The 13,483-nt window shown below is 37.0% G+C and overlaps 1 protein-coding gene across 1 annotated transcript in view; it reads right to left on the bottom strand.

Annotated features, from left to right (window-relative positions):
• LOC128642128 (regulator of G-protein signaling 11-like) overlaps window positions 1-13,483 on the bottom strand; it is an 801,065-nt gene that overhangs the window by 88,972 nt on the left and 698,610 nt on the right. The window contains exon 15 of the mRNA XM_053694807.1: window positions 1,250-1,388. Within this exon, the coding sequence (XP_053550782.1) occupies window positions 1,250-1,388 (139 nt within the window). The remainder of the gene's footprint in view (window positions 1-1,249; window positions 1,389-13,483) is intronic.

Raw genomic sequence — 13,483 nt, 5'->3', positions numbered from 1 at the left:
CTTTCTAATTTACTCCTATTATCAATTTTTCTTCGTTCTCTTGCATTTCAAATAAAATTACCAAGAGAATGAAGAAAATTTGATAATAGGAGTACATTAGAAAGTTGCTTAAAATTGCATGCTCTGAGTCACAAAATAAAATTTTCTGGTTTCAGTGTCCCTTTAACAGCTCTGCTGGGGTGCTCTTTGCCTCCTCCTTCTTGCCAGGAGTAAATATCCCACTAGTAATTAGAATGTTTTGTGGACTCTCCATGCCCAGAAAGAAATACATTTATCAGGTAAGCATACATTTTTTAATTTATTTTTTAATTTATTTCATTTCAGTGTGGGTGCTTTTTTATTCTTGGAGGAAAGTTGAAAATTATAAATCAAACAATGTGTAATCTGCTTTATGTTCTGTGAGTTTCCAATACAGAGAGTTACCCACATAGAAAAGCAGAGATTCAAATGTAAAGTATACAAGGAATGTTTTGTGCCCACCCTCAAAAAAAAGTTCTAATAATATAACAATAAGAGTAACAATAGTAATCTAATTGTTAAAATCTGAAATTTTTATTATACGGTATATACCAAATTAAATAACATACTCTTAGAATGTGTTCAGAAACATTAGTTAGGTAGCATTTTATGGTTAGAAATAGAATTAAAACAAAAAAAAAAACCTTCCTCAAACATATAACAACATAATACATTGTAAGTATTGCTATAAATGTGTAAAGAAAAAAAAAGGGACAGTCTACTCCAGAATTTATATAGTTTAAAATGATAGATAAGCTCTTTATTACTCACATGGTTATATTAATATACTTATTACCTCTGTGATTATCTTGCATCTAAGCCTCTGCAGACTGCCTCTTATTTCAGTTCTTTTGACAGACATGCATTTTAGCCAATCAGTGCCTTCTCATAAATAACTACAGGGGTGTGAGCACTTTATCTATATGACACACATGAACTAAAGCTGTCTAGCTATGAAAAACTGTTCAAATGCACTGATATAAGAGGTGGCCTTCAAGGACTTAGAAATTTAGCATATGAGCCTACCTAGGTTTAGCTTTCAACAAAGAATACCAAGTGAACAAATCAAATGTGATGATAAAAGTAAATTGTAAAGTTGTTTATAGTATTTCAATACACTATTCATGGTTTGAGACAAGGCAAAAAAAGAAAATTACGATCTGTATTGTAAGATTTATTCCAATGTTGCTGCCTGTAAATCAACTACTATTTTATTATAATAAGCACCCACCTTTTTCATTAACATGTAGATGTGCATTTGGGCATCATCTAAGACATAGCGATGGGGATTCTTAATACCTTGTAAAGTCTTCTCCATTGTCTTACTATCAATGTTTACCCAACGTGACGCCCCAGGTGCCAAAAACTGCCTGTTTAGATAAGAATACACAATATAAATATTACATTTATTCGATAATTGAAGAACATTTGGAGCATTACGCCCCTGCTTTTCAACAAACAATGTATCTTTGTTCTCTTGCTATCTTTATTTAAAAAGCAGGAATGTAAAGCTTAAGAGCCGGCCCATTTTTTATTCAGAACCTGGGTTATGCTTGCTTATTGGTTTGCAAAATGTAGCCACCAATAGGCAAGCGCTACCCAGGGTGCTGAACCTAAAATGGGCTGGATTCTAAGCTTTCAATTCCTGTTTTTTAAATAAAGATAGCAAGAGAACAAAGAAAAATTGATGATAGGAGTAAATTAGAAAGTTAGTTAAAATTGCATGCTCTATCTGAATCATTGAAGAAAAAATTTGGGTTTAGTGTCCCTTTAATAACAAAATAAACTGTATCAATATACCAAAATAATCTGGTTTGTAAATACTCAAGTGGAATATTCTAGTATAAAAAATTACCATCACATTTACCAAATATAATTTTGTTATTCTTGCTTAGCCAATATAAGATCTTCAACACAAATTATTGCACAAGTTCAACAACATACTCGGATAAACTGCTGTTCAACAAATTCCTGTTATTATTGATCTTCAAAGGGCAATTTGATATTGTTGTACATTTTGGGTTGATAATAAATTATCTGTATTCAAATATTTTGTGAACAAATGTGCCCTTTCTTTATCAAAATCCCAGAATCCCGCCTTTATCAATCTGTTTTATCATAATCTCTTGACATTCTACATTTTATAGGTATCTTTTATAGAATTCTTAAAGGGCCTTGATTTCCAGTGGAGTCCTATTGATCATGCGCTATCCATATCTGGATCTTGTGCTAAGAATAGTGCACAGGCTGGTATTGCAACTCAATGGTAAAAGGAATTTACCATTTAATGTTAACACAGCTGACTTGTTTTTAGAACACTGTTCTTTCAATGTATAGTGTAGGTTGCAAGATCATTGGTCATATTACAAGTGGTAAGTTATTAAATGTGCTACACTTAATGGATGAAAGATTTAGCGTGACTGGAGACCTGAAGTAAATTATTACAGGGATATAAAATCCAAAATGTTCCTTTTATGTTTCAGACAGAGCATGTGATTTTAAATGACTTTTCAATTTACTTATATTATCTCATTTAATGTGTTCTCTTGATATCCTTTGTTGAAAAGTATACCTAGGTAGGCTCAGGAGCTAATGATTGGTGGCTGCACATATATGCCTTATATTGGGCAAGACTGGTGCAGCATTTAATGCTCCCGCTCAAGCGTTAACTCAGCTAGAAGTAAGCTTTTTTTGCACACGTCGGGTAGTGCTTGTGTTACGAGTTGAAAGTAAACTGTTTTTGCTGACTCGCTAATCTGATGAGTGTAAAAAGCCAAACAGAATATCATGCACACAATGGGCTATTCCCTCATAGTCAATGGAGCAAAAAAGTGGAAAACACCCTACTCCCGCGCAAACCCGATCATATACTCTCAAGTGCAGGGGTGAAACTACAGGGGGTGCAGAGGTCGCAACTGCGACTGGGCTCTTGAGGGTGGGGACCCAGCTTAAAAAAAAAAAAATATATATATATATATATATATATATATATATATAAAAAATAAAAAACGTTGACCTGCCACTGCCTGCACTGGTATCATGTGAGTGTGACATGATGCTTTACTAGTGTCTCTGACTACAGAGGTTAGTGTTTCTGTTTTACCCATTGGTGTATGTGTATGTATGTGACTGTGTGTGTATATTTATGTGTGTGTGTGTATTTATGTATGCATGTATGTGTGTGTGTATGTTTGTGGAACCAGCAAATTACAGACCTTGTTACTACAGCATGGGGGGGCAGGGGGTAAACAGTGTCAGTCTATATTACCACTATATACAGTACGGGTGGGCTGGACCATGTCACAGACTACTGTGGTCACTTTATAAAGTACTGGGGCGGGTAGGGTCAGGCCATCCATCTCACCGGCAGATTACAGACTGTGTCACTGACTCACTATATACAGTACTGGTGGGTTAAACAGTGTCACTATATACAGTAATGGGGGTTCAGACCATATCACAGACTGTTGGCACAGGGTACCTCCTTTTGCAGACATGTAATCTGATTCACATTTTTTTTTCTGTGTTAAATGTAAAAATAAAATAAAAAAGATATGTATCAAATTCACTTTTTTGGGGGGGGGGCGGAAACCTTCTTAGATTCTTGCACCTGGTCCCTGTGGTTTCTAGTTACGCCTCTGTTCAAGTATGCTAACCTGACATGAAAATATTAATTTCTTTCCTAAGATATGGAGAGTCCACAACATCATTCAATTACTAGTGGGAATATCACTCCTGGCCAGCAGGAGGAGGCAAAGAGCACCACAGCAAAGCTGTTAAGTTTCACTCCCCTACCCATAATCCCCAGTCATTCTCTTTGCCTCTGTCAATGGAGGAGGTGAAGTTTGGTGTCTGAAGAAATTAATTCCTGTTTTGGGTACTTTTCCCTGCAAGCAAGGATCTGGGTCTAGCTGAGTCCACGTCAATCTCTTCAGTAGAGTAGTGGTGGCTTTTAAGCAGTTAGGAAGTTGTGAGGTAGTGTTTACTTTGTTTCCTAACATATTGCTGCCCTTGTTATGGAAAGCCAGTTTGATTACTCTGTTCTTTCTTTTTTCTACAGGCCTCTGTAAGGAGTTTGTGTCCTTTCACGTCTTGTGAGCTGTCTTCCTGCCGGACAGCTAGACTGCAGGTAAGTGCTTTTTTGTCTTCTAGGTAAAGGAGACTTGCACGACATGAAACCCAAAATTTTTCTTTCATGATTCAGATAGAGAATACAATTTCAAACAACTTTCCAATTACTTTTATTATTGAATGTGCTTCTTTCTCTTGTTATCCTTTGCTGAAATGTTTATCTAGGCAAGTTATTATTATTATTATTATTATTATCAGGTATTTGTAGAGCGCCAACAGATTCCGCAGCGCTGAAGTTCATGTGCAGTAGAGAACCTAGGTTCTAGCTGTTGATTGGTGGCTGCGTATATAAACTGATTGTCATTGGCTCACCCAATTGTTTAGTTAGAAACCAGTAGTGCATTGCTACTCCTTCAACAAATGATACCAAGAGAATAAAACAGATGAGATAATAGAAGTAAATTAGAAAGTTGTTTAAAATTGTATTCTCTGGTATACTTTTGAGTTCCGGGGGAGGAGTCCAGGTGTGAGGACACACGCTGCACCTGTGCTGATCTATCCACCCTACAAGCTCTTGGCGAGTTACTCCCGCCTAAACCACTAACCCTGGATGGCTTGTCCAGCGTGAAACATACCGCTGCTGGAATTCTTCTAGTGCCAAGACATTGCACTATAAACTGCATGCTGCAGCAATTGGAAGTTTCTTTTTTATTCGGCATTAAACATTTTCCCTAAAGTAAATGCTCAGTGAGATAAGCAAACAATTGAAGGTTTCTGTGCACGCCGAAAACCTACTACAAAAAGCTGCCTTTTTACCTACCTGCTAGTACACCTGTTGAGAGACGCCTTGTTCCTGCCTATCGGGCTCTGCCCTCCTGCACAGTTTAACCCGTTATCCGGGAACATCTCAGATGGATCCAAGTGCCTTGTATTAAGGCAGGAGGGAGTTCCTGAGACCTGGCCGGACTGGACGCTCTTACCTGACAGCCTCTGTGACACGATCCTGGCGTGCACCGGCTTCTTCTCCACTACCTGCCGCAGACGAACCCCGGGATGTGTATCTCTTGCAGGGCTCTGTTCCCATCTCGGCATTAAACGTTTCCCCTAAAGTAAATGCTCAGTGAGATAAGCAAACAATTGAAGGTTTCTGTGCACGCTGAAAGCCTACTACAAAAAGCTGTCTCTCTACCTACTTGCTGGTACACCTGTTGAGAGACGCCTTGTTTCTGCCTATCGGGCTCTGCCCTCCTGCACAGTTTAATCCGCCCTCTGGGAATATCTCAGATGGATCCAAGTGCTCTGTATTGAGGCAGGAAGGAGTTCCTGAGACTTGGCCAGACTGGACGCTCTTACCTGACAGCCACTGTGACACGATCCTGGTGTGTGTCGGCTTCTTCTTCACTGCCAGCCGCGGACGAACCCCGGGGTGTGTATCTCTTCCAGGACTCTGTTCCCATTTCGGCTCCGGTAGCCTACCCGTATAGAAGGGGGAGAGCCCAGCGATCTCTAATACCTGACAGGCTGTGTTTGCTGTCCCTCTATGTGACCCCTCCCACCGATGCTGCGAGAGGGGTGAGGTCAGCTGTAGCCTGTGTGGATCTCGTTTTGACGACCGGCGCTCCCCATGGTACATACTACAGAAAGCCTCAAACATAATACTAAGAAGGCTACTACTGTCACACACCCCGAAGCACGCTCCCCCCTACACCGGTGTTGCGCAGGGGGGACAGTTTGCTAAGAAGAGCCTGATCTTACTACGAACTATCTGCAGCTAAGAGCTGGAACTGGTAAAGTAGCTAATTATTCTGCTGCTATTTTCATTATTTTCCTTCCAAAATCCATTGGACTCTTCATGTATGCACAAAAATTTGATATGCACAAAACTGATGATATTATCTCTGTATTCTTGTAAAAGCAAGTTTAAATAGTAATTCTAAGTCTGGTAAAAATAGAGAGAATATAATAGAAACAACTATATATTAACAATTACCTATCATATACTGCTACATATTTCGTTGTATCCCCTGAGTGCAAATTCATGCCTTAAATTATATAGCATGGTTAACATAAAAGGTCTCCAATACAAATAAGGTTGACCATAAAGGCTAGATATCTCTATATGTATAAACCCTGCCTTTTTCTTTAACACACCGTGGTTTTAGTGCAAAAGGCCAAGGAACTCTATTTGCTTGCATGAATAAATCATAAGTTACTAGCAGGTAAAGTAAGAGATAAAAATTACAAGTTAAAAATTTTTTTTTTAGAACTAAGGTCTCACATCAATATAATTTCTGATATTGTTTGAAAAATAACTGCTAGGACTGTAATTGGTACTTCTTGCAAGGGCAAGGTTCACAAAATAAGATAGCTGTAGCCCTGCTATCAAAAAGCAATTGAATATTTTTCTTCTTTTTTTTTTTTTTTTTTTTTTTTTTTTTTTTTTTTTTTTTGAATTTTATATCAGGGTAAATCCTGACACTATACAAAATTATAAACTTTAAGATTGTATCCTGTGTCCCTATGGGATAAACAAAAAGGTCTCCAGGAAGACGGTTCTGCTTCTTTAAAAAGATCATAAACTACTGAAATAATGCCCCTGTTTATACAAATATTATTGGAAAGCAATATAATTTGAATACATCTAATTTTTATAAATAATAGCACATAGCAATCCTCCATATTTGAAAGGGCCATTAAGATTTAATTTAGCTAAAGAGGTAAAACTCTCAAATTAAGGGTAAAGAATACACAACAGAGATAACTGCAAACACTGATTTTCATTCCACACTGTTTTATTTTATTCTCACCGCCCCTACACTAATGCACTTCCTCACGATTGTTGATTTTTCACATCCCACACACCTCACACCCTACACTCTTCCCCTCTATCCCTCATAAGTAGAGAAGAGGAATAGACTATCACTGACACATTCTGCACTATTACAGGAACACAATCACATGGATAAATTTATACACCCTCACTCCAAAAATACACCTCCCCCAATGGCGGCTAAACCAAGAGATAAAAGGAATAAGGTTTCCGCAGACCCTACCGTTGAATCACAATCACACACAAGTAACACTCAAACATTATCTGAACCTATAGATATTCAATCCTTAGTTCAAAGAATATCAGAAGTTCTTTCACCTAAATTCGAAATCTTAAGAAACGAGATTAAAGCAGATATAATCCATCTAACATCAGAAGTCAGACAATTTGCAAGTAGGCTTACGGAGGCAGAACAGAGGATATCTGACCTTGAGGATAACATGATTGAGTATAATGCCAAAACTGAAACCTCAAGTAATACCATCTTAAAATTACAAACGAAAATAGAAGACCTAGAGAATCGGGCACGTAGAAACAATCTTAGAATAATAGGTGTCCCCGAAGACAGACAATATGAAGACCTATTCAAACTACTTATGGTAACACTCCCACAGCTCCTAAAAATTACAGATAACTTCCCTAAATCATTTATTGAAAGAATACATAGAATTGGCCCCCCTTATTCTTCCAAAAATGTCAGACCCAGACCAATTATTGTCAAATTTTTAAATTATCAGGACAAGCTTACATTTTTGCAATCTTATCATAAATGTCAGCCCATATTTCTAGCGGAAGCGAAAATCTTATTTTTTCAAGATTATTCAATGGAGACAGTCAATAAAAGACGAGAAATTACTCCAATGTGCACAAAGTTTATCCAGCAGGGAATAAGGGCTAACATCTTGTACCCTGCTAAACTTAAGGTATTCATAGAAAATCAATCAATTGTTTTTGATACTCCAGCGGAAGCTGGAAAATTTTACGCTCAAAAATTCCCCACAGATTAATAGATTATAGCCTATAGGGATATTATAGTAAATTTAATCTCTTACTGAATATAAACATGGACTCTTCCAAGAAGGGTAATGAGAGAATTGAAAGGTTCAGCTCTCTCAAACACGGTCCCTCCCTCCCTCCAACCCCTCCTTTTTTCCCCTTTTTTTTTTTTTTTTTTTTTTTTTTTTTTTCTCTTCTTCCTTGATATGTTTAACAAATAATGAACATGCCAAGTAGAATTAAAGTCACTTCATGGAATATAGGTGGCCTCACGTCCCCCATTAAAAGAAAAACCATATTAACCTACTTGAAGAGAATTAATACCTCTATTGCACTCCTACAAGAAACACATTTGAAAACTGAAGAGGTCCTCAAGCTTAAATCTACATGGGTCCAGGAGGTTTTTTTTTCTCCAAGTATTAGGAGGAAAGGGGGAGTTGTTGTCTTAATAAGCAAAAATGTTAAGTACCAGGTAATACAAACAGAAAAAGATACCGAAGGGAGATACATAATTTTAAAAATTAAAATAGATAACACGTTATATACACTCTGTAACATTTACGCCCCAAATGTTTTTAATGTACCCTTTTGGGAAGTACTACAAAACAGGCTCATGACATGTGCTGAGGGATATCTGATATTGGGTGGAGACTTTAATATGACCCCTAAATGCCTGCTGGACAGGCTAAGACAGGATCGTGCGTTAAAAAGAACCAAAAGAGATAAATTAGAATCAAAACTCTTCTCTAGAATAATGCTTAACCTAAAAGTTTGTGATATATGGAGACTCCAAAATCCTGATTCTCGAGAGTATACGTGCCTTTCAAAGGCACATAAGTCTCTCTCAAGGATAGATCTTCTCTTATTGGACGAGAGACTATGTAAATCGCAGGTGAGGGCTCAAATACTTCCAATAGTTATCTCAGATCATGCCCCAATTTGTTTAGATCTTCAACCATATAATAGCGGGCAAACAAATAGACGATTTTTTTTTCCAACATTCCTTGCCACAGATCTTAAATTCAAAAATTGGTTGGAAGTCAAATTTAAAGATTATGCTTTATTGAACAGCGACTACATCTCACGCCCTCTACTATTCTGGGAGACGGCTAAAGCAGTGTTAAGAGGGGAAATTATAGCATATAATGTAAATAGAACTAAAAAACTTAAGCAAAGAGAGGGGGAGCTGGCAAGAGCAGTTTCTAACGCATATAATCTTCATTTAATTTTAAATTCCTCTCAAAGCTGGGCCAAATATACCTCAGCTCTACAAAATAGAGACTCATTCTTGCTTTACAAAACAACACAGAAAGATGCCAGGGTTCAGTCAAAGTTATATCGATTTGGCAATAAAACGGGTAAATTGCTAGCTAAACTTCTCAAAATTGAAAGAGGATCCCAATTGATAGATTATATAAACACGGGAGCACAAACAGTCAATACGACTGAAGAACTCACACAATTATTCTTTAAATATTATTCTGATCTATACTCTTTTAGAAAGTCTAATATACAGGCACGTGATCAATTTTGGAACGAAATTACTTTCCCCACATTACATCATGAGAACCTACAGGATCTCTATGCCCCAATTACGGAAATAGAAGTATCTAGAGTAATTCTAAAATTGCCACACAATAAAGCCCCAGGCCCAGACGCATTACCGAACGAATTTTACCAAGCTCTAAATAATACTATCACACCATATTTAACTACTCTATTTAATTATCTATATATAGAAGGAAAGGACCCAACACATGGTTTTTCTGCATCTTATACTACCTTGGTACTGAAGCCTGGGAAAGACCCAACAAAAGAGGAATCATATAGACCTATCGCATTACTCAACACCGACTATAAAATCTTAACCTCAATATTAGCACATAGACTCCAAACCATATTACCTCCTATTATCCATACAGATCAAGCTGGGTTCATACAGAGCAGAAACTCTGCCTCAAAAATACGTGAACTTTTCCTTCTTATCGACTATTTTAGAGAGCTGCATCCTCGAGAGGGGGGGGAGAGAGAGGACACCCCTGATAAGGCAATAATATCAATAGATGCCCAAAAAGCTTTTGACTCAGTCCACCACGATCATCTCATTCATACCTTAAATAATTTTGGACTGAAAGAAAATTTTACTAAGTTTGTTAGCAATCTCTATCGAATTGCTACCACAAAATTATTGGTCAATGGAAACCTATCACAGGATATAGAATTACATCGTGGTACCAGACAGGGGTGCCCTCTCTCCCCCCTCCTCTTTGATCTTGCTATAGAGCCCCTTGCCATTTATATAAGACATCAAATTGAAGGGATAAGGGTGGGCAGGAAAGAGTCTAAAATTGCTTTATATGCAGATGATGTTCTCATTTACATGACTAATACAAGATTAAATATACCTAAACTCTTAAATATAGTACAACAATTTGGGTCCTTCTCAGGCTATCAGGTTAATAATACAAAATCTGAACTATTCTGGATCACGCAGACAAAAGACTCATCAACAGAAATTCCTTTCCACATAGCTCATAACTCCTTCCGATATCTGGGAATTAACATCTCTTACGACCTAGATACTTGGTATTCGCTTAATTTCACTCCAATAATAAATAAAATTAAAGAATCCCTTAAAAACTGGCAAAATTTCCCGTTATCTTTATCAGGCCGAATTGCTGCTTATAAAATGATGCTCTTACCTAAACTTCTATACATGATACAGAATATTCCTCTCTTTATCAAAAAGAAAGATATAGATCTTCTTAATTCTACTCTTAGATCATTTATATGGCAAAATAGAAAACCCAGAATCTCTCTTCAAAAATTATCTCTACCACTGAAGTATGGGGGGCTTGCGCTCCCAGATATACGAGCATATAATCAAGCTTTTTTAGCTCGTACAGTTATAGACTGGGTACATTTAAAGAATTATGTAACAGATAACGACTTGGAAAAAAACATAACTTATCCTTTAAAATTAACAGCATTGATACATAATGATCCTAACCAGATTCCGAATCAAATTAAAAAGTTAAAATCTATCTACAACCCTATTCTGGCATGGAAAAAGATATGTACTACATTAGAGGTAGAGTATCATGTTTCCCGTTATATTCCGTTTCTGGGTAACCCACAGTTTGGGGATGGTATACAGGAAGGAGTATTCAGAAAATGGAAAATATTAGGCCTCAGCAACATATGTCAGATCTTAGATTTTGAGAGAAGATGTGTTAAATCATTTGAAACGCTGAGATTAGAATTTAATATACCAAATAAAAAATTTTTCGCTTACCTCCAGGCAAGACACTATGCCCTAAATCTCATCTATAAATATGGATGGAACTGGTCTCTGGATAAAATTGGAAATTGGCTTGCCGTTGCCAAACTGAGACACATCTCAATTGTATGTGGGTACCAATTGTTGGTATCAGTAAAGGGAGCAAAAAATATTGAGACAACCCAGAACAAGTGGAGTGCATTGATCAAACAACCCTTAGATCCCCCACTGTTCTATCAATCAATATTGGAAACTGCTCGTGCCACTCTCGCCGCTTCCTGGAGAGAATCTCATTTGAAATTGTTATACATGACCTATTTTACTCCTGAAAAAGGACATAGATATGGAAGTAGTAACTTTAGGTCATGCCCAAAATGTTCACTTCTGAAGGCAGACCTCCAGCACATGTTATGGGCCTGCCCAAAAATCAGGAACTTCTGGTTAAAGATTGAATTTTGGTTAAACAAGATAATAGCTCCTTCCCGTATAATACTATCTCTAGAAATAATAGTTTTTCTGTTTCAATTGAATGAGGAAAATATAAAGAGAATTATCAACATAACTATTTTAGCAGCAAGATATCTCATTTTTAGTAAATGGAAAAAGACAAATCCTCCTAGCATAACAGAAACTAAGAATTTTTTAAAAAAGCAATACATCTTGGAACAAATAGATACAGACCCAAATAATGACCGAGATATCAGAAAATTATTTTTGAAATGGTCACCATTTATTAAAGATCTGCCACCTAGTGAAATTGACTTTTTGATATATCCCTTCAGGAACTCAGAACTGGTAATTCTTGGCACATGGTAATAATTAAGCTCCTTTTTTTCTTTTTTTTTCTTTTTTTTTTTTTTTTTTTTTCTCTCTCTCTCTTTTTTTTCTTTCTCTCTCCCCCCGCCCTTCCTCTCCCCTCCTCCTCTCCCCATATTGTGGTTATACGTATCTTCTTTTCCTTGATAATTTAATTGAGGAATATGAAACTGACTCTGAAGCAAACTGTTTACTAACTGAATGAATATAGTTGTTTTCCTTTTTTCCCTTTTTTTTTTTTTTTTTTTTTTTTTCCTCTTTTCCCCCCTCTCTTTTCTCAATTAAATGCATAAAATAAACAGAAAATACCTTCATTGAGTATAATATGTATTCATTTATTAACAAAAGATATGTACTATCATTATTATTTAGTTAAGATAAATGCATCAATTTCTTTTGTAACAGGTTATCACACTAAGCCCTGCGTGGCGGATCTTGTGTTTTGTACTCATGTTGGTTTATAAATAAATATTTAAAAAAAAAAATTGTATTCTCTATCTGAATCATGAAAAAAAATTGTTGGGTTTCATGTCCGTTTAAGGAGTTAACTGTGCAGAATTTTGGGACTAATTTATTATCCTTTATGTTTAGGATTATTGTGGCAGTGGGTAGGCACTTTTGCATGTGAGGGGACTTATGGGTTAAATCTTATCTTATTGGGGACGTTTTATTTCCCTATATGGCTCTTATTTATTATGTGTATAGGTTTATTTGGGGCATGTTGGACAATTTTTCAATTTTCAAATTAAGTTGCGGTTCCTTGAAGATTTAAACAGCTTTCTTTTTTCAGCAGGGAGCGCAGGCTTTTAGTTATGCGCAGTTCCCAGTTTCTGCTGGTCACGTGATCTTTTACACTTCCATTCAGAGCGGTGTGGAATCACGTAGGAGCTGCCTTGTGTGATGTGCTGTGCTGGCTGTTGAGGCAGTAGAAATTAAACTAGTCAGTCTCTGAGCGTCCTTCGTTTTGGAGAGTTGTCACAGTTTTGGTGCAGACATTTTTTGGGATCCTCTGAATGTGGTATGGGCACCTCAGTTTATCTGAGGTGTGGAGGTTGCTGCAGTGTTTAGTTCATCTGGGAAGTTTTTTGTCTATAGCGTTTAGTTGTTTACATTTTTCTTAAAGTGACAGTAAAAAAAAAATCTAAATAAATTCTCTCTTTGTTTGGGTAATTGAATTTGCTGCAATGGACACGGATCTAGAGGCCCAGATTGTTTTGCCCATGCAATTTTGTGCCACATGTTTAGCTAGGACGCTAGAATGTAATGACAAATTGTTGTCCTCTTAGCCTATTGTCTCCCAGGATAATGCTGTTCAAGTTTTGCCGCAGCCTTCTCCTCAAACGTCCCAAGCCTCATTGGCGTCACATGCAGTGCCCTGCGGTTCCTCTCAGCCTCCTGGAGGAGTTTATTTGTCTGCAGATTTTGCTGCACAGGTATCTTCTGCGGTATCTGCAGCATTATCTGCTTTTCCT

The sequence above is a fragment of the Bombina bombina genome, chromosome 11 (genome assembly GCF_027579735.1).
Source record: "Bombina bombina isolate aBomBom1 chromosome 11, aBomBom1.pri, whole genome shotgun sequence".
NCBI classification, from domain to species: domain Eukaryota; kingdom Metazoa; phylum Chordata; class Amphibia; order Anura; family Bombinatoridae; genus Bombina; species Bombina bombina.
Note: the sequence above shows the minus strand (reverse complement) of the source record. Positions and strands in the feature narration are given on the sequence as shown.